We start from the raw sequence: 21853 nt of genomic DNA on the forward strand, positions 1-21853 counted from the left end.
GGAAGAGAGAGAGAGAGAGAGAGTGTGTGTGTGTGTGTGTGTGTGTGTATGTGTGAATAAATTCCTCGGGCACCAAACACCTCTGAGATTTATCAGGCCTGAATGCTGGCATCCCGCAGGACAAAATCACGTTTATATAGATCGAAACAGCAACGGAGCTCTCAAATGAGGGCCTCACTCTGACCAATGGGAGTTGACAGGAGATTCAAGAAGCCGAAACCATCTTGGCTGATCAATATGATTTTCTGATTTATTTTTAAAAGGGCTCTGACCTCAGATACCTCTAGGGGACAAGAGCCGGCACAGCGACCCTCTAGCGTCTTTTGCCCGTTAGTGAAAAAGCAAGCAACCAACAGACGAGTGTTTCAGTCAATTGAATCCAAATGGGAAAAAGATGAGCCCGTGTGTGTTAGGATAGGATGCCCTCTGGGTCTGAAACCTCAGCCTGGCCAAGCAAACTGGATGGCTTTCAATCCTGATAAAGACCTTGCTGACATCTACCTGCCGTTAAGGAAGATGTGTAAAGATGCTGTGGGTAAAATTCAGGTGGGCTCAGAAATGTAAGTGGGGACGGACCAAGAAGAGCTTGCTGTGCTGCACGGTAGGATAGAGTGTGCTGCTGGGAGTCTCCGCTAAGGGCATCTGTAGAGGCAGGCGTCCTGGAAACCAGAGAACAGAGGACGGCGGTGGCGGGAATTTGTCTGCGGCTGTTTCACGGGGCGATGAGGGCTGCTAACTGAGACGGGGGGGAGGAAGCCCCCCAAAGACACCTTGGAAGAAAATTCTGGTGATCTTCTTCCCAAACTCCACACAGCCAAGTCCCCCCCAGACACACCTGAGGAGGCCAGGAGTCGGAGTTGGCGAACACCAGCATCCTCATCAACCGGCCTCAGTTCTTTAACCAGAAATGCCCCCACCAGAGGGGTGGAGAAAGAACACATGCCTGGCTTGATGGAAATGCCCTGTGAGACCCTTGCTCTGTGTCTGTGCTCTTCGGAGAAGGTTCCTTTGCAGGACCTTCAGGTTGGCGCCAATGCTGCCTCCCACTCACCACGTTAGGTCTCCGAGCCCACTAGGTATTTGGAAAGGTGTGCTCCTCCTCCGAGCACACACCCCCTTCTGCATGAACCAACCAACCCCTCGGTGACTTGTCTGTGTTCCTGAGCCCATAGAGCTTATGATAAGACTGGGCATAAACACACTACTACTAGTGTGAGGAAGCCAACACACTACCGTAAGTGGGCTCTCAATCTGCAGAAGAAGATCCATGACACAGCCATGACTGTTACCCTACAAGGTCACCATATGACAAAGCCCTGTATCTTATATCTCTGGCTCCCTATTACATGAAAAGATTCATGAGACAGACCGTGGCAGTCCCCCTGCAAGTCTGTAGACCAGGGCCACATACCTTGAATCCCTGGCTCCCTACGTGCATCACAAGATCAAGGACACAACCCAGGGTAGTCACCCCAAAGGCTTCAGACCACGCACCTTGTATTCCTAGGTCCCCATTTTGCATCACACGATGGATGGCATGACCCATGACAATCAACCTCTGTGGCCAGAGATGGGGGGCACGCACCTTATATCCCTGGTTGATGCCGTTGATGAACTGCTGAGGGGGTGGGTTCCACAGGAACCGGACCGTGGTGGAGTTGACCGCTTCTGTCTGCACGTGCTGCGGGGGCGCAGTGGGCACTGTTCCGAGGGAGCCATCACCCAAGGCAGGAAAACCAGAAGGCCGGAGGCACAGGAGGCAGGAGAGAGGGGAAAGAAACTCTTAGCTGCCACTCATGATTCCCAGGCCCTTGCATCTGTGGGAGCTGGGGAGGTGGGGCCCATGCTTTCAGAAGCTACTCGGGGCAGGACAAAGAGAGTGAGTCAGGCTCGTCCTCAGCTTGTTAGAGAATTCCGTAATGCGCGGGCCGAAAAGAGGCCAGGATCACCTTGCTTCCTTTCAGGTGATGAGCCTCTCTATGGATCTGAGCTGGACGGCCAGCGAAAGACCTCGCTGCTTCCTTTTTCAATGACCCACCAAGGGGGTCATTTGAAACCAATGACACGACTCACCCAGACCCACCCCAGCATATAGTGTGATGTTCCGGCTACAGGGAAACAGAACGCAGCGCTAGACCCACAGGCGATGGTGGGTCGTTATGGAAACAGGCATGATTCACAAAGGAGGATGGCCACATCAAATTATAAAATGGAGAATGACCACATCATCCCCGAACTGCCCTATCACAGTAGATAACTGCCGAGTTCCATCATTCCATAATCGCCACGTTTCATCATTGCCACTCAGAACTCACTGCCATCCGGTCAGTGCTGACTCATAGTGAACCCGAGTGGGTTTCCGAGAGGGTAACCATGTAAGGGAGTAGAAAGCCCCGTCGTTCTCCTGTGGAGCTTCTGGTGGTTTTGAACTGCCGACCATGAGGATCACAGCCCAGTGTATAACCACCACACCACCGGGCACATCATTGCATAACTGCCAGGTTGCATCATTAACTGCCAAACGACTGAGAATCACAACCCAACTCCATTGACAGCTTAATGGCCAGCCTGGCTCTTGCCTCACACCCTGGGCTTGGTGACCGCCAGCTGTCCACCGTGAATGCATTAGCCAGACAGGTGGTAGGTGTTTACTCTTGCTGGAAATAAGTCAGGCAGTGAGATGGTTGATAAGTGAGGCAGGTGTGTATCTCCGCCTTCTACAGGTGTTCACACCCGTGGCTCTGCTGTCCATCTAGGGGAAGGTGTGACGTCCACTTGCCTGCACTCATTAGGGGCAAGCATTCTTGGGTTTTCTAACGACCGTGCACTTCTTCCCCCACCTTTCTGTCGGGGTGTCATCCTGAGGTGGTTGGAGTGTGGCTGGGATGCTGGGAGCTGTGCCCCTGCTATTGCACATAGGGTGACCAACAGGGTCGCCCACGGTGGACAGGTCTCAGTGGAAACACGGGGATTATCGGTCAGTGAGAACTGCATGGAGCTCAACAGCACACTGTCCGGGCAGCTTGCTTGGAAAAGACCACCAGGAGGCCACCACTTGAACATCTTATGTGGTTAAGTAGAGAGCCAGGGAGTCCATTAGGAGAGGGGCAGGCACAATGGCTGCAACAAGGAACTCAACTGTGGTGGCAGTTGTGGGATCGAGGCAGGGCTGGATTGTATTTTGTTCTGTGATACGCAAGGTCACCAAGGCATTGGTGTCTGCCTATCTCTGCTGTCTACATCTCTGCCTCTCTATCTATCTATCCACCTACCTACATATTGCTCTACTTATCTACCTATCTACCTACCTATCCGCTCCTCCACCCACCCACCTACTCATCTACTTACCTTTCTCTTTACCTATATCTACCATCAACATCTCTGTCTAGCATCTATCTATCTGCCCACCTACCTACACATTGCTCTACCTACCTATCTACCTACCTGCCTACATACATACCTAGCTAGCTACTCATCCATCCATCCATCCATCCATCCATCCATCCATCCACTCATCCATCCATCCATCCATCCATCCATCCATCCATCCATCCACTCATCTATCCATCCATCCATCCACTCACCCATCCATCATCCATCCATCTACTTACCTATCTCTTTTACTGAACAGTTGCTGAGCTCCATTACATAGTTGCCAAATAGTATGCCTTCAACAAGTTCACATAGTAGGGTAGGTGCTCACGGAATTGTGAACATGAACTCTAGATCAGTAAACATACAAGGCAGAGTGAGGGCTCTGCCCCAGAAAGGTTTCCGATCAGGAGCCATTTGGGCGAGGTCTGGAAGAGGGGGTGGACCTGAAGCAGAAAGGGCCTGGGAAAGACTGGAAAACAGGAGTGGAGAGAGACAAGGGTGATGAACGAGCCCACTGAGTGGAGAGGAAAGGCTGAGCATACCTACACATGGGGGGTTGGGGGAGGATCTAGATACATGGGAGGTTTGGGGGTACATCTAGATACATGGGGGTTGGGGGGAGGATCTAGATACATGGGGGGTTGGGGGAGCATCTAGATACATGGGGGGTTTGGGGGAGGAGTGGGCTAAGCAGGTGGGCAGGGCATCTTGGGGATGGCTTACTCTGAGGAACACAGTAGTTGGAAACATATCCCGGAACCAGAAAAGTCTTGTCCTTTGGTTTGGTTTTGACAAGGCAGCAATGTGGATGTGGTTTTTTAAGAACAGCGAGCCCGTGGTGTGTAAAGATGGGAGGAGTTCGCTGGAGGTACCACTGAACTCTTCAGTGGGGGAAGACGGGGAGCACGGTGCTCCAGGTCACAGCTTGCTTCAACAGTGAGGTGCATAGTGCCCCAAACTTCTTGGGATGAAAAATACAGACAAGGGTCCATCGGGATAGAACCAGGGCATAACTTTCCAGGTTCTCTCCCTCCAGGGCCCATCTTCTGAGCAGCCCAGTGGGTGACCCCCACGGCTCCTCAATGACTGGCAGAGGTCACAACTTAGCTGTTCATCTACGCCCCTGAAGGTGACTCTTTCCCTCCTGCCCTCCTTCCTCATCGGCTGCTGACTATGGCTAATGTGTCCCTTTGTCCCTCTCTCCACAAGTCACTGGCCTACTCCCCACCCATCCTGAATCTGTGGATGGAAAATGGCCAGGGGGACAGGCTTGGTGAGGCTGCATCTGGCTGCGTTCTGGCTTTCTGCCAGCTGGCACCCACTGGCTAACCCCTTCTGCCAGGCTTGGTTCGGGTTTCCATAGCCCCATTTCTGGACCCTGAGATTGCAGTGTATCCCCAGGACAAATGTTGCTAAATTCTCTCGAGCAAGTCCATCCCCAGCGCAGCCTTATCCACGTGGGGTTTTGGATTTTGGGTCAGCGATGTCCTGTTCTCCCAGAGTACACTGGGCCACCTCCCTTCCCGTCACTGTAAGGGGACACCTGTGTCCTTACTTTGCTTTGGCTGACACAACGGCCACGTGGAGCAGGCGGCTCCCCCACTTCGATCTCAGAGAGGAATGGCAGCAAGGTCTGGGGGACCCTGGACAACTGGCCACCCTGAGTCACCCCTCACCTTCTCATCACACCTACTCTCTCTCTCCTCCGCCCCCTTGGCACACTCCATCGCCACAGTCTTGCAGGGCCGAGCTTCCAAGTCCCCGGTGCCTTTCTGTCATGGAAAAACCACCAATTCTTCTCAATCCTAGCCACCCCCACCCCTTCTTGCCTCTTCCTAATTATTGTCGTCAGAGATGGCTCCCAGTGTGTGGACAATGGGATTGGAAATTCTCTCCCCTGAGAGAAAGATCTACAGCTGATAAATCCTTCCCGACAGTTGGCAAAAAACAAGAGAGGAGGACAGTTAGGTCTGGGGAGAGCTTAATTGCTGGGGGCTCCATCACCCTGCCCCTCCGGGAGGCAGACAGGAGGGCCTTGTCTCTAAGAGGCAATCACTCCACAGTGACCGTGCTCAGGGTGGGGCTTCAGCAGTCTTCCCACCCGCGCTGCGCTGGAGCTGTGATCTCCTGCCGCTGCAGAGAAAGGGCTCCGGAGAAGTTTTTCTCACCAGGTAGTGCACATCGACAGCACTGTCCCCCGCCCCCCCAAATTGCAGGTCTCCAAGTGACGGGTGCTGCGTGTGCTTCTCTGGACCCCCAGGCTCACAATAATAATCTGCATTTGCTAGAAAGCCCCCACCCCTGCCCCTCCACTCAAGTCGTTCTCCGTATTACGTCTGACACTGCCCAGACGCATCCCAACCAGGCCCCTTCTTACAGCCGGCGTCAAGGCGTGATCTTGAGACGGGCACACCCGGGAAAGGAAGTGCCGGAGCCCAGGGCTGGTTGGTCCTGGGGCTGGCCGCACCGGGCCGGAGCTCCGGCTATGTCTTGCATCTGCCCCCTCCATGCCCCCTCCATGTGTCTCGGTGGGTTTCGTTTGTGGGAGCTGGGGAATGACGGGGAGCCCTGGAGGTGAGTAGTGGGATATTTGCTGGGTGGCTAACTTGCCAGGTCAGAAGTTCAAATCATCAGCTCTGCCCACATCCCAAGGGAGAAAGTTGAGGCTTTCTGGTCCCTTTGGCATCCGGTTGCTGTTTGCTGCCATCGAGTGGGTTCCGCCCTATGTTGACACAACAGAAGGGAGCACTGCCCTGTCCTGTGCCATCCTCACCATTGCCTCTGTATTCCATGCATTCGCCCTTCAGTAGCAGGCGGTGCCCCAACGCTCTGCGTACTGCCTCCGAGGGGGGTGGGGGGTGCTAACTCCTTCTTCGTAGTCTGTTCTGAGTCTGGAAGCTCCGCTGAAACATGTTCACTGTGGTGACCCGGCTGGCATCTGAAATACCAGTGACACAGCTTCCAGCAACAACACACCATAGTCAGACACACTGACAGCCAAGCGGTGGCTTAAAGATCTACAGTCCCGGGACGCAGGGGCATCATGCTGGTAAAGGAGAGGGGTGGAGAAAAGGAGGAAGACCTTCCACAAGACAGGCTGACACCGAGGCTGCAGTCATGAGCTCCAGCGCCGAACCAGACAGTGTCCGATCCGCTGTGCACGGGGTCACTGGCAGGTGGATCCAGCTTGACTGCACCAGCACCCCAGCAGGAGGCTTCTCAAAGCAGGGACCTGCTCCACGGGAGGTTGGATTCCCGGTCAATGTGCCTTGGGCGAAGCCCCCCACCTGTCTGTCCTGGTGCCTTGTGTGCTGGTGAACAGGTTCCCGGGGAGATTCTATGCCAAGGAGGAGTGGCAAGAAAGGCCTCTGGTCTACTTCCAAACATCAGCCCAACAAGAACGGATGGAGCCGAGTTCTGCTCTGAGGCCCTGGGGTTGGTTGTCATGATACGTAATCCACCTGGTGGTGATGAGTTGGCGTTTCCATGTTGAACTATCGACCAGACCAGGCATCTTTCTGAGTGGCGCGGCCCACGAAGCACTCGGGTGCTAATGAGACAGGCTCAAGCTCAACCAGAGGACTCTTGAAAGCCAAGACGGGCGGGCTGCTTCGATGGTCGGTCCATGAACCCCTCTGGAGTGAGTAGCATCTGACCATTGGGACCACAGGGAAGCCACTGGGTAAACCAAGTCAGTGCATGTGTTAGTCTGGGTAGACTAGAGCATCAAATTCATGGACACTCATATGTGTATAAGAAAGAGCTTCAGATACAGGAGCAATTGAATATTGAGAAAACATCCCAGCCCGGTCCAGATCAAGTCCATAAGTCTGATACCATATGTCCAATAGCAATCTATAAAGTCCTCTTTAGGCTCATGAAACACATGCAATGGTGCCGAATGCAGGATGATCAAAGGCCAGTGGATAGGAAGTCTTGTGGATCCAGTGGTGGTGGAAGCATCTCTGTGCTGGTGTGGGTCTCCACATGGCTCCTCCAGCTTCCAGGGCTCTGACTGCACCAGCTTAGCTCTATCAGACTCATCCTCAGTAACGCCCCCAATGAAGCCAGTCCTTAACCACAGGTTACCCCCTAGGGTGTCCCCTTGGCTATGAGAATTCCCTGTGTGGGTCACAGCTGTGTTCCTTCAGCAGGCCATGCCCCAGCAGGTGGGGATGGGTGCATGACACTCAAAATGGATGTGGACAGGAGCTATCTGGTCCACCCCATAGGATGCCATCAGCTGGTGAAGAGCGAAAGCCAAGTGACCATCGGGCTTAGCTGAACTCCCGCTGTGGTCAGGGGTCATCCAGGGGGCCCTGACCTGTGCCCAATGAGATGGACCGTTGTCACCCACAGGGTCTCCACAAGTAGACCACCAGGTCTGGTCGCTGGCCTTTCTCGGTGAGCACCATTGGGACACACGCGCCCACACTGAGAGCAGAGTCCTGACTACACAGGGAACATGCTGGTTGGAGCCGAACTCGGAGAACCTCCCACACGTGAGGCGAGACATTGCCACGGTACCACCCAGAAGCCATTGTGGGGGACAGATGGAAGTGTTTGCGGGTCCCTGTGCGGACTGAGAGACATAAAGGCTGGGTCGCCAAAGGTCAATCTGCAAGCCCGATGTTCGCACCCACAGCGGCGCTCTGCGATACGGAAAGGTGGCCCGCCGGGCACAGGGCAGCGCTAACCACACCCGAAGCCGGACCGTCCCTGTGGTTCAAGGCTCGGGGGTAGAATTCCACTTCCTCCTGTCCCAGATGGAAGGGCAGCTACTGCTGTCTTGGGGGAGGCTTTCGTTAAGAACTGGGGGACCGGCCATGAAGAACAAGGTTCTCCTCACTGCTGAGGTCCTGCGGGGCCAATGGCTCTTACTCCGAGGGGGTGTTGAAAGGGGTCACCGGGGAGTGATCTGACATGACTGAGCACCTGGGTGAATGCACGCATGACTCCACGGTCTTTGGGGAGCAATCTGAGCATGTTCTGGCATGTGGACAATACCCAGGTCAACGGGAAAAGTCTACTTCATTACAGAACTAAACACTGTTTGCCAGGGATACCCAATCAGTTGTCTAAGTCTATAGGTGACAGTGTCTGAACCCCAAAGGAGGAGGATGACCTCTTCCAGGGCAACCCCTGTGTTGGTTTACAGAAATGCCCCCCAAAGGTGGTCCCTTCTGCTCCTCAGTGTGTCTTCCTTCGAGCGGGGTCTGAACTGAAGTCGAATAAGTTGGTTCAGAAATGTCCGTCTTCCTGCTGTTCACTCACTGCCCCTGAGTTGGTGCCGACTCACAGCGACCCTGCGGGGGTGGAATTGACCCCCGTGCGTTTCCAAGACTGTTCCTCTTGACAGGAGTAGAAAGCCCCATCTTTCTCCCAAGGAGCTGGCTGGGGTTTCTAGCTGCTGACTTCACAGTCACAGCCCAACCGGTAACCCCTACACCACTGGGGCCTTCACGTCGGTTCCCACTCATGGAGACCCGGCATCCCACAGCACAAAGCGCTGCTCAGGCCTGAGCCAACGCACAATCGCTGCTCTGTGTGAGCTGGTGGCCGTCTTGCTGTCAGTCCCTGGGCTTTTCTCTTGGTGGCTCACTTCAACTCTACTGAGCACAACGCCCTTCTGGGGACAAGGTCCCTCCTCATACCATGTCCAAGGTACATGAGATGAAGGCCTACTATCCTCGCATGGAAGGAGCACTGGCCGATGTGTTGGTTCCTCTGGTAGGCTGGGATAGAGTCAATATTCTTTGCCATCCCCACCTTTCTGAGGCACCAATTCCTCTCCAGTCTTCCTTGTTCAGGAAGCAGGTTTCATTGACACATGAGGCAACTGAAACAACCATGGCTTGGGGTCAGGTCCACCTTGGCCCTCAATGTGACACCTTTGTCATTTGACACCAAGACACGTCTTGTGCAGTGGATTGTGCCCGATGTGATAACACGACGTTTGATTTCTTCATGCTGCTGCCATGAGCACTGATTGTGGACCCAGGCTTGACAACCGTGTTCGGTGGATCCAAGCAACAAGGAATCCTTGCCAACTCTGTTTGCCTTAGAATATAGCGCACCTTTTCTGTGACTCCAAACAAACAAACATGAAAGAAACACTTCCAGAGGCACTAGATGATCTTGAACACAATGGTAAGGTAGCAATGATAGCGTTGTGATGCACCCTGAAAAGGGATCGTTGTGTATCGCCCTCCATTCTGAATAGATGGTAAGAGGGCTGGTTCATAAGGTCAGGCTGTGCCTACCCTGCACGTTCCTAACTCGGGGGCTGCCTGTCATCGAAACACTCACGATGAAAACACTCGATGGCGTCCACTATATTTGGTTGGATTCCAGTCACATCACCACCGACACACACTCCAGTGTCACAGTCTCCAGGGAATGAAGCCGAGAGCTGTTGACCTCAGGGAGCACTCTACAGACATACATTTAAAAAGACGGACTTCTCTCACTTCTGGTCACTGGCATGAGAGAAGGCCCCCTCCACTGGGTGGGGAGGGGGGAAAGCTATGCTACAGCTTCTGACATCTGTGGGCACCTGCTTGCCCCGCAAACGCTTCCTCGCCGGCGGGAACACTCAAGTTTATCACGGAGAGTCTGGGTGGACTCTGAATGGAGCCATTTCCAGCATAAAACCAGCTATTAAAAAAAAATGTGCCCATCCTCGCAAGCTCAAGTGCTTCACTTAAATCCTTGAAAAGATTTCCTTTTTACTTAGAAGTTTTACATAAATTCAGGATTTAATAGCTTTCCGAACTCACTCACTATCATGGAGTCAATTCTGAGGTGTGGTGACCCTGTAGAGCAGGGTGGAGCTGCCTCTGTGGGTTTCTAAGACTGTAACTCTTTACAGGAATAGAAAGCGTTATCTTTCTTCTGCCGAGTGTTGGGCGGTTTCAAACTGGGGACGTTGCTGTGAGCAGTCCAATGGTAATCTTCTATGTCACCAGGGCTCCTTTATAGTTTCCTCAGCATTCTCCAAAGTGCCTGGGGATTGAAACACACTTGAAGGGATATTCTTCCGTTGCAAATCCATTTTCCTCCTTAACTTCAGCTTCAGTATATTGTAGACTCTTGTATTTTCTCACTATCACTACCTCTTCCATGGGCACGTGTCTTAACAAGCCCCCTGGACTCCCGGACAGCCTCTTTGCCTTTGGGGATGAGAAGACGTTCCAGGAGCATCTCATTCCTGACCTTCTCCAGGGCTGGATCTTTCCCGTCATGCGGGAAGGCTGGATGCTACTGGGTTGGTTCTTATGGCTGTCTTTTTAAAGGAAATACTCTGCGCCGCCACCCTGTCAACTTCTTTTAAAAGAGAAACTTTACACTCCCAGTTCATGTTTAGGGATTCAACATTTTTGGGGAAAAAAATTTCCGTTCCCAACGAATATGCTGACTACATCAAAATATGCGCATTTATTTGCTCCATCCCAGAAGACTCATAAAGTGGTCTTCCAGAAATAAAAACATCCTTACTAACAACACAATGATTGCTGAAAACGATTTACGATCCTTTTATAGGTGTGTGTGTGTGTGTGTGTGTGTGTGTGTGTTGGGGTGGAAGGAGCCTTGGTGGCAGAGTGGTTATGCATTGGGCTGCTAACTGCAAGGTCAGTAGTTCCAACCATCAGTCGCTCCTTGAGAGAAAGATGAGGCTTCCTACTGTCTCGGAAACTCACAGGGGTGTTTCTACCCTGTCCCACAGGGTTGCTATGCGTCAGAATCTACTCGATGACACCAAGCTTGTTTGTGTGGTTGGTTGGTTTGTTGGTGTGGGGGTGGGCCATTCGGTTTGTTCTGGGGCTTATCCTATTGAGAGGTGCAGAACAGTGTTTTCAAGTCTCTTGAGGTTGTTATTCTCCATGTGGTCTCGTTTCCAACTCAGCAGATGGTGTGTTTATCTTCATTTTGCCTTCGGTTCTTAAGACTCTCTTTCTTTCTTCATAAATAGACTTAATTCTTGCAGCTTAGTTTTAGGTTAAGAATGTAATTGCTAAATGCTTTCAATTTAATGTGTTGTCCCAAATGGGTAGATACATAGTTGCACGATTCCAAAGCCAGTCTGACACAAAGTATCATCTAGGAATCCGACTTTGTCTTGCAGCTCCTCTCTGCCTCCATGGGCATTGTAAGAAGGGCTGGTGGTCTACCGCTGGAGGCCAGCCAATGGAAGCCCTCAGGAGCAAATGTGCCTGCATTGCTCCAGGTTTAACGGCCAGGACATTCAAGAATGCCAGTCATCTCTTTTATGGATTTTTGGCCAATCCTGGTGGTTTAATCTCTAATTTCCTTAGAAACCCCATTCCGCTCTCTTTTATGATTCCATTTCTTTTTTCCCCAGCCTATGCAGGTCTGCTGTTATAAATGAAGTCTTCTCTGGGCCTCTCACTCTCTGTTCTGTTTGCACTTGTAGCTTGTGTTGGCTTTTGCACGCTCACTTTACAGCTGGCTGGTGGCTGCGATGTCTTCTTGTCCCAGCAGCCGCTTCTCGCTGGTGCTTTTGGGCTCCCCCAGGGAGCAGGTCTTCTCTGCAAACAGATGAACTAGAGGGGATTCAATCACTTCCTTTGCAGGACTTACGCCTTTACCTCTGAGGCCGATACTGACCCCACAGGGGGAGGGAGGGAGGGAGGGAGGGAGGGAAACTGGTGGGTGGCCTGAGTTGTCGCACCCTTCAGCAGGGATGTCTGCAGGGCAGCTCTCTGTTTCATAAGTGGGCGGGGGGGAGCTGATTCGGGGGTTGAGGTGCAGAATGCATGCACAGCTCCTGTTTCAATCCATGGGTTCCCGATGGCGGGGAATCACCTATTGGCAAGTGTCAACTCCGCAGCCTTGGAGTAAACCCCATGTGGTCGTGATCGACCGTCTTGTAATGCACTGCGGGGTTTTGCATCATGTTTGGCACTCCCGCATCAATATTCATCAAGTAAGAGGCGTCCATAACCCTCTCCTTGGATGCATTCTGGGCTTCCCCTGGATTTATTTTCACTTTAGCATGTGTTTGTGTGGCCTGGTTATTTCACGTGTCCTCATACATTTTCATAAATGCCCCTTGGCCCTCGTAAAGGAGGCTTGTTCAGCAGGCCCAGAGCTCAGAGTCGGGCAACGTGGCTCTCGGCCCTCTTTACCTGCTGCGCTATTCATAGTCTACCCTTTTACTGTCTTTGATTCCTGTCTTACGTCACCTGTCGATTGCCACCTGTCTTTTATCATCCATCTTGTGTCACCTGTCTTGTGAGCCAGGCTCCCTGTAGTCATTTGTCTCTTTCCTTTGCACCCCACACAGTGTCTGCTTTGGGGACACCACTGTGTCCCTAGGTGTGTAAACAGTGACTGTGTTACTCCAGGGGCTTTGGTGGTTCATGGCTACACGTTGGGCCATACTCTGCAAGGTCTGCAGTTCAAAGCCACCGACCCCTGCGCTGGAGAAAGTCAGAACTGTCGACTCCCATAAACTGTTACAGCCTCAGAAACGCACGGGCTGAAGTGCGCGTCCAACCCTGTCCTAGCGGGTTGCTATGAGCTGGCTTTGACGCGATGGCAGTGATGGCAGTGAGTGGGTGATGACTCCGTTGCTGTTCAGCCAATTCTGCAGTCATTCGTACTTGTCTAAGAGAACGAAGCTCGCTACATTTCCTGATGATGTGCGGAAGCCGGGCTCCCGTTCTTTCATACGGTGTCATGCACAGACACGGAAGTGCGAGGCACTATTGTACACACATGTCGTTACATGCATGCTTACGGTGGTGTGGTGGTGAAGGTTCTTGGCTGCTAACCAAAAGATTCGTGGTTTGAATCCACCAGCCGCTCATGGCAGCAAGGTGTGGCAGCCTGCTTCGTAAAGCTTACATACAGCTTGGGAAACCCTACGGAGCAGTTGTCCTCTCACCTGTGAAGCCAGTCTGAGGACGAACCTCTCAAGGGCAATGGGCGTCTACGTAACTGTGTTAATGTGCAGTCTCGTCGAGCTCAGTTTTGACACCTGGCCTGGCGATTAGGAAGGCTGTGTTTTGCATCTTCACCTGACTCCCAGCGGCCCCACGTCGACAGAAGAAAACACCGCCAGGCCCGGCACCGCCCACCATCATCGGTGTGTTCGACCCCATGATCGCAGCCTCTACGTCAACCCATCTCATCAAGAGCCTTCCTCTTTTTCCTTGACCTTGACCTTCAAGCATGGTGCTCTTCTTCGGGGGCTGCTCTGGCCCATAACATGTCCAGTGTAGGTCGGCAAGAAGTCTCAGCATGCTCACGTCTAAGAAGCATTCTGTCTGCTCTTCTCAGAGGTGTTTGTTCTTCCGGAAGGCCGTGCTATGCTCAGGATCCTTAACCGACACCATGTTCAAAATGCTCCGCTGGCATTGCGACTCGGAGACGTCCCCTCTGCTCTGGATTTCCTGGCGCCTTCCCCGCCCACCTTGTGCGTGTGTGTCCAGGGAAAGAGAACACCACAGCCGGGTTGGGCTGTGCTCCTCCGGTCCTGAGAAACACCTTCTATGCTCTTCCCACTCCAGGATCGACAGAGCCATGTCCACTTGGTTTGTCTCCCTGTGAAGAACCTCAACTCGCTCATCCTTCCTCATGGGAGGCCCCCACAATGGACCTCAGCACCCCAAGCGGCAGGCGCCATTTAAGACCTGCCTCGGTTTACATACTTGGTGCCTACAGAGGGAGGAGATCATGACCCTTGCTGTCCTTGGGTTGATGTTCAACTCCAAGTGCCAATTTTTCTGATGCTACCTGCTGGTAAGCCATGCCTCCCCGTCCCATCGTCACATACCTGCTTGTCAGCACCTGCCTTCTGATGCGCTGGGCAGAAGGTCCCTGTTAAACAAGTGGCATGTGTGTGAGGCCCCACAGCACTGAGCCTATCATCACCGGGTGCCCCAAAGCATGTGCTCACCCCGCGTCTCTGTGGCCCGGTTTGGTCATTCTCACAATATCTGACACTTTTTCAGAATGCTGCGGCATGCCTCAGAGACTAGACTCTACTGTCAGCATCACTTTTCTCTGAGCTGGGAAACCGGGGAGAAAAAAGTTATTCCATTTGTGACAGTGGTCAGGGGCTGGATCTGCAGCCCCTCCACAGTCAGATCCCTTTATGTTTTCAGCTTGCTGGTTTCAGCCATCACACTAACAAAGCCATTTGCTCCTCACTCCTGAATCTGGCATGACATAGATTAATTCTCCCGCCCAGCTGCGGCATCTGCCGCGTGATGAAATGCCATCTGCAGTCCCTCCCAATGGCTCACATCAGTGTTGACCAAGAGCAGCTGGGAGGGAAATGGGGAGGGGGAGCTGGAATGCTATAGACACAGACATTTCCAAAGTCCTGGTTGATTCAGCAAGTCGCACTCTTTGGTCAGTCAGTCTGCTGTACAGGATGCTGTCCGACAAGGGCTGGGCAAGGAGCCCCAACACAGCAACGTGGAGGTAGCATGGGACAGGCAAGACTTATTCTGCTGAGGAGGGTGGCTACAGCCTGAATGTTTCCGAGAAGCAAGGATGATGAAACTTTGTCTCACGTGCTGTGGATACGTTGGCAGGAGAGACCAGACTCTGGAGAAGGACGTCTTGCTCGGTCAAGAGGAAGGCCCTCGAGGAGAGGGATGGACACAGTGGCTGCAGCCGTGGGCTCAGACGTAACAAATGTGAGGCAGTGCCGGACCAGGTCATGTTAAGTTCTGTAGTACATCGGTCACTGTCAGTCAGAACCGGCATCAAGCAGTGGGGACAGTCCCATGAGCCGGTCCACCCAAAGTTTCCACGTTGCCTTTTCATGACTATCTGAGCCTCCTCCCCTTTTAACAAACTAAGGCTGAGCCTGAAACACCGCACCAGCCTCCACGCTGAACTGCCTGATTGCTTCCAGCGACCACGCGCCTTCTCTTCCCCCCTTCATGATGAGCAGGCGGCTCAAGTCCACGTTGGCAGGAAGAAAAATACTTCTCCTTACACCTGCTGACCCAGCCCTTAACCTCCTCTCCTCCCTTCCACTGGAAATAAAAGTCTATTGCTTTTTGGAGGTGGGTGCAAAGAGCAGATGCCGAGTGTGTCTGCGCGTCAGGCCCCTGCTCCTGTGGCCACATGGCCCCTCCTCTCTCACCCCTCGAAAAGTTCACATAGCTCAAAGCTGGCGGGACGGTCCCCGCGCCATCTCTAAGTTCCTATGTCGCATTTTAAAAATGCCACTAGCAGGAAAGGTCGTGGGGACACAGGGAGGAAAATCTATGATGTGGGGCTGGAGGTCAAGATGGGGCTGGGCGGAGGGAGGTGGCAGATGAAGGGTGACCAGCGCAGGGGGCAGTGATAACCCTTCCAGGCTGGGCGCAGCCTCAGGACACCGCCAGCGTGGCTCCCTGTGGGCACATGGGGCGGAAGGACACACAGGGTGCACAGGTGCATCGTTGCTGCTGTGAGCCGGAGCAGAGTTGCCACCTGGGAGGTCTCCGTCAGGGGACATGTTGCCAGGCCTTTCCTGGGGGACCTGGTGGGCTTGTTTGAACTGGCATTGCATCCCCAGGACCCCAGAAGGGTCATCCCCCCCAAACCCCTCAAGTGGATTCTGACCCATAGCGAGCCTGGCCCCTAGGGTTTCCAAGGCCATGGCTACAGAAGTCCACACCTCATCCTTCTCCTGAGGGAGCAGGGTGGTGGGGAAGAAAGGGATGGGCTTGAACTGGCAACCTTTTGGTTGATCGTCAAAGAGGTTTACCCATGTGCCACTGACCAATCCAAAAACTGAGCCACCGGCAGCCCTACACAGGGTCTCTGAGATGGCCAATCTTCACAGAAGCACACGGCCTCCTTTTTCTCCCTCAGAGAGTCTGGCGGGTTTGAACCACTGATCTTTCTGTTAGCCGACCAATGCTTAACCACTACAGCCCCAGGGCACCTTGAACCAGTGAACAAATCAAACCCACAGCCATCAAGCCGACGGGGGATCATCAAATAGAACCAAACTCAGTTATTGACTCCATGCGGACTTGGGCGACCCTCCTGGACAGAGTGGACCTGCCCCTGTGGGGTCTGGAGGCCGTGACTCTCTATGGGAGCAGAAAGCACCCATGAGCAGCGTCCTCGTGAATCCTGACAAGCAGACAGCCTCATGCTTCTCCCGAGGAGCGGCTGGTGGGTTCGGACAGCTGACCTTGAGGTGAGTGGCCCACAGCGTAACTCATGATTTGGATAATTCACAGCGACCCTCAACAGGGTGCCTGGGACCAAACCGAACCCCCTGCCACGGGGTCGATTCGCACACAGGGCAGCCTTACAGTGGGCACACAGGCCTGCGGGCGTGGTTGTCATTACACACCTTCCCGGCTGACTCGAAACAACCGGAACTCCCAGGTCCTGCGCCACCCTCACGGCGCCCCACTGCGCCCGCCCATCCCGTCAAGGGTCTCCCTTTTTGCCGCCCCTCTGCTCTATGAAGCACAATGTCCTTCTCTCCTGACAACAGGTCTAAAGGAGCCGTGGCGGGTTTCCACGACTTCAGTGGCCGAAGTCACGCCGGGTTGAACTCGGTAGGAATACTTTCTCATCTTGCTGAAGGGGCTTCCCTGAAGGGACCCATTGGCGACCACCACTCCTCCCTGGCAGACAGCCTGGCTGAGTCTCTGTCTCACTGTCTTTGGCAACTGTCCCTGGGCAGGGACCATCACAGGGACCACCGGCTGCGATAGGGCTGCAGAGGAGCCTCGGGAGGGTAGCCCTGCGATGGATGCGCGCATACCACTGACAGTGACCGTGCCCCAGGACTGGGTGGCATCTCAGTCTGTCTCCCGAGTGACTTCAATTTAATTTCCACACCACGTCTCATTCTGCACACACCCCACGTCCCCTGCTACACCCAAACCCACTGCTGTGGTCCAGCTGGTTGGGACGCACGGTGGCCCTGCAGGAGCGAGCACCTTTGTGGAAGCAGGCTGCCACGTGCCTTTCCTCCGGAGGCCGGCAGGTAGGTTTGAGTGAGCAGCCGAGTGCTTAACTACTGCGCCACCAGGCCTTCTTCCTGCCGCACAGCCACTGCTGTTTCTGACTCACAGTGACCTCTCGGGAGGGTTCGCAGACTGCCATCTTCACGGGACCCGGCAGCCTCATCTTACTCCCAGGGAGGGGCTGGTGGGTTTGAACTGCTGACCTTGCTGTGAGCAGCCACGTGCTCAACCACTGAGCCACCAGAGCACTTTTTTGCCATCACACTCCCTACCATCAGGTTGAATCTGGCCTGTGGTGACCCTGCACAGGGTCTTGGAGGATGCCACTCTTCACGGGAGCCTGTTGGCAGTAGTTTGAGGACGCCAACCACTGAGCCAGCAGGGCTACTCGACTGCTCCTATGGAAACACCCACCCCAGTGCCTCGTCAGTACAGACGCAGACAGTGTGGTCTCACAGCTCCTGTTTGTGCCACACCTCCTCTGTCTTTTCCAGCCAGGTCCACAGACCGCACTTCAGACAGGAGCCACCCCCAGGGAGGCGAGGTGATGGCCGTGCCTCCGTTTTCAGGCCAGATGTACTTCCCGGCGCCAAAAGAGTCGCAATGTTTGGAGCAGGGTCTGGGTGGCCGCCCAGGAAAGGGCCCAGAAAGAAGGGTGGGCATGCATGAGCAGGACCCTCTGAGTGCTCTGCTCTTGTAAGCATCTCCCTGGGGTACCTGGGCCCCCACCGCCATCACCTGCTAACTGGCTCGCCTCCACTGACCATACTCTGGGCTCCAAGGTCTGCCACCCTCTCTGCCTGAGCTAAGCAGAGCGAGTCAAGGTCGGAATTGATATTCCTGCTGTGTCCTGCTCCCAGGCCGTGGCAGGGCTGACCAGAGGCTCCTGATAGTCAGGCCCAGAGAGTGAGGTGAATCTACGCCCCCCACTGGAGCAGAGCCCGGTATATGGCAGGGGAACTGCAGCCCACGCAGGCCCTCTTCCCAGTAGGCTAGTTCCACGAACACTTCACTCCATGCCATGAGCCCTTCCCAAATAAGGGGACCAGACACTTGCTGGGATGCCACACGGCCAGCTTGGGAAGCCTTACCCAGTGACCCAGACCCTGGGCCTGCCAGTGGCCTGCTGTCATGTGACTCTGCCGAGCTCCAGCGAGCCCAGGGGCGAGTTCCCAAGGGATGTCCATCAGGAATCATACACTAAGACCTGCAGAAGCCAGAACCTGAGTCAGGTGGAAACCTGCAGAGAAGGGAAATACACCTTTTCTCCAGGAACAGAGCACAGAGAGAAGAAAGTATGCGGAGAGCCTGCCCACTATCCAGTGGGAAACGTGCAGGACCACTTCCTGACTCTAACCCACCTGGAGGGATGGAGGAAGAAACACCTGGTCGTCTATGCCCCAAACAAAGCCTGGCCTCCGCACTGTCCTGTGGGGGCACAGCGGGTTGGGAAGCACTCGAAGGAGCCCAGCCTCCACCACCAAGGGCTCGATTGGGTTTGGGATGAGGCTCCCAAGAAAGAGCCAATGAAAATGTTTGGGAAACAACAGGTGCAGAAGCCAAACCCACTGCTACTGGGGAGTCGAGTCTGACCCACAGCGACCCTGGGACCAGAGCAGAAAGCCTCACCTTCCCCCGTAGAGCGGCTGGTGGGTTCAAACCACTAACTGTGTCGTCAGCATGCTCCGCTTGCTAACAACACCACCAACCTGAGCCCCAAGCCAAGCTCAACACCATCAAACTGATTCTGGCTATCGACCCTCTAGGACAGGGTGGATCTGCTCTCCAGGGCGTCTGTGGTGCTGAGTCTTTATGGGAGTGTTGTCCGCGTGCGGGGCCAGCTAGTCGGCCCTGCCTCTCAGCGACCTTACGTCACAGAAGGAAACACTGCACGGGCCTGCGCCATGCCTGTTCTTCTGTGTAAGCCCCGCGATGCAGACTGGGTCCGTCCACCCTGCCCATCTTTCTATGGGGGCAGAAAGCCTCCCCTTTCTCCTGCAGAGCAGCTGGTGGATTTCAACTCTCAGCCTTGAGGCCAGCAGCCCTATGCTGAACCCACAGTACCACCAGGGGCCCTCCCTCGGTTTGAGGGTTCCAGGTACATGGGTGCATTATCTGGTGGGCTGAAACCAACATTTACCGCCCTGGCTTTCAGCGATCCCAGAGGAATGCCTGGGGATTTCCCCAGGGCCAGTGGACTCCCGCCGGCCAGCCGGCACTGCAAGCCACCCTGCCAAGGCCTGGGCAGCCAAGCTGACGGCACTTAATTTATAAAGGAGGATTTATGGACTTTCCGATGACAACAGGCAGCCAATCAATAAGGGATGACAATAACAGCGTGTCATATCAAGGAACATTAGGTCGCAGGAGCGGTTTGGGGAATGAGGTGGGCATCAGAAACCTTGTCATCTGAGAAAGGTCAGGGCCTGTCGCGGGGGAAAGCTGCTGGGAAGCAAATGAATTCACACCTGGGAGTCAGGGCGGCGGGCCGGCACGCACCCACCCAGGAGAAAGGGGTTCTGATGTGGCGCAAAGTGACCGTCTGGGCAGGATTTGGGGCTGCCGGAGGCCCTGCCCAGGGAAGGTCCGCTTGGTGGCACAGTGGTTACCCATGGGGCTTTGGTGGCAAGGATGGCTGTTCAAAACCACCAGCCTCTACAAAGGGGACTGAGGCTGTCTGCGAATAGGAAACCCAGGGGGCTGTGCCAGGAACATCTCGGAGCACCCGCCAAGAACATGCCCGGGTGTGTTTGTGAACACGTTTCCCAAGGGCAGGAGCCAGGGATCAGTTCGGCAGTCCCTCCCCCTGGGAAGAGGGCTACAGAAATGTATCACCCTCGTGGTCTCAGCCACCAGGACTCGCCAGGAATTTGTGTGCAGGCATAGAATATTGACAATGGCGGCCGGTGCCTCTTGGAGGCGAGCAGAGGGACTGTCCCCTGTACATATGTTCCTGCTTCTGTGCAGAAAGCTCGCTGGGCCGGCTGAGGTCATCTCCAGGGCAGCTCAGGCCCACAGCGAGCAGGCTGTCATCCAACACCACCTTCAGTCACTGAGACCTTCTTAGACACCTTGCTCTGGGTCGGAATCCACTCAATGGCAGCAAACTTGTTTTTTGTTTAGTTTGGTTATGTATGAAATCTGGTCCTGCCTTTATTTAGAGGGCCCTGGTAGGATGGTGGGCAGCACACTGGGCTGATAACGACAAGGCCAGTAGTTTGAGCCCACCAGCTGCTTGTGAGCTGTGAGCCTGGAGCTTGGAGCGCCTCCCGGAGGCTGGCCTGTAAGATTCAGAAGGCTCCTCCTGGGTCCGCGTCGCAGCTCCTCCGAGCACAGGAGGAAGAGGAAAAGGAGGAGGAGGAGGGATGCTGGAGGACAAGCCTTGGGACGCAGGACTGGGCGGGGCACGTTTAGTGCAGAGTCGCTGGGTTCCTGGCCGAGGAGCGCTGGCGGTGCAGCGGGTTTACACATAGGGCTGGTGACTGCAAGGTGAGCAGTTTGAAACTGCCAGGTGCCCCTAGGAAGAAAGAGGAGGCTTTTTCCTCCCATAGAGAGTTACAGTCTTGGGAACCCACAGGGCAGTTGTGCCCAGTGCTAGAGGGTGGCTGAGTCGGAGTTGACTCTACAGCAGTGAGTTGGACTTTGGTTTTATGGTCATCTCTCTGTTCTTTTTTTTGGGGGGGGGAGAGGAGGATTAGAGAGGTTCCAATGGTCTACTATCTTGATTGTTTTTAGTGACTGGAAAACGCACAACCAGAGCCTGGAACACTACATGGCAGACCCCATTCCCAGCCACACCAGTACGTAGTTCATTCCCGATGGAATTGCCTCTCCACACCCTGGCTGGCGCCCATGGCAAACTGTGCTGTGGAATACACCCTGATCCCAGGGGGGACATTCTCCCCAGTCCCTGGAACCTTCCAGCAAGCAGAGTACTGGTCAAAGGCGCATCTACATGCTTGCTATCCTTAAAGCTCGCTGCTGTCCAGTTGATTCTGACGTGCTGTGACCTTCTTCTCCAGGGTTTCCCAGGAGCTCTGCTCTGGTGGTGTTGTGGGAATGCCCTGGGCTGTGACCCGCAAAGTGGGCAGTTCAAAACACCGGCCACTCCTCGGGAGAAAGACGGGGCTTTCCCCTCTCCTAAAGGGTCACAGTCCTGGGCACAAGCAAGGATGTTCTACCCTGTCCTCCTGTCCTGTAAGGCTTCTGGGAGTCGGTGTAGACTTGATGGTAGTGAGTTTGGTTTTGGATATTTATGGGAAGAGACAGACTCATCTTTCTCCCTCAGAGCAGCTGGCAGGCTTGAACTGCTAACCCTGCAGTTAGCAGCCTAATACTTAACCCACCGTGTCACTAAGGCCCCTTCCTTTCTTTAAACACAAACCCACCGACATCGGGTGGACTGAAACTCATGGCGCTCCTGTAGGACAGACTAGACCTACCTGCTACGGCTCCCAAGAGATATACGTAGATATACCGTGGGCAGAGGCAGCCTCGTCTTTCCCCCACGGAGCAGC

The 21853-nt window shown here is 54.3% G+C and overlaps 1 protein-coding gene across 1 annotated transcript in view; it reads right to left on the bottom strand.

Moving 5' to 3' along the window:
* Positions 1–21853, bottom strand: part of SDK1 (sidekick cell adhesion molecule 1) — a 504911-nt gene that overhangs the window by 114161 nt on the left and 368897 nt on the right. The window contains exon 18 of the mRNA XM_075528195.1: positions 1586–1701. Within this exon, the coding sequence (XP_075384310.1) occupies positions 1586–1701 (116 nt within the window). The remainder of the gene's footprint in view (positions 1–1585; positions 1702–21853) is intronic.

This window comes from Tenrec ecaudatus, chromosome 12 (assembly GCF_050624435.1).
Source record: "Tenrec ecaudatus isolate mTenEca1 chromosome 12, mTenEca1.hap1, whole genome shotgun sequence".
Lineage (NCBI taxonomy): Eukaryota > Metazoa > Chordata > Mammalia > Afrosoricida > Tenrecidae > Tenrec > Tenrec ecaudatus.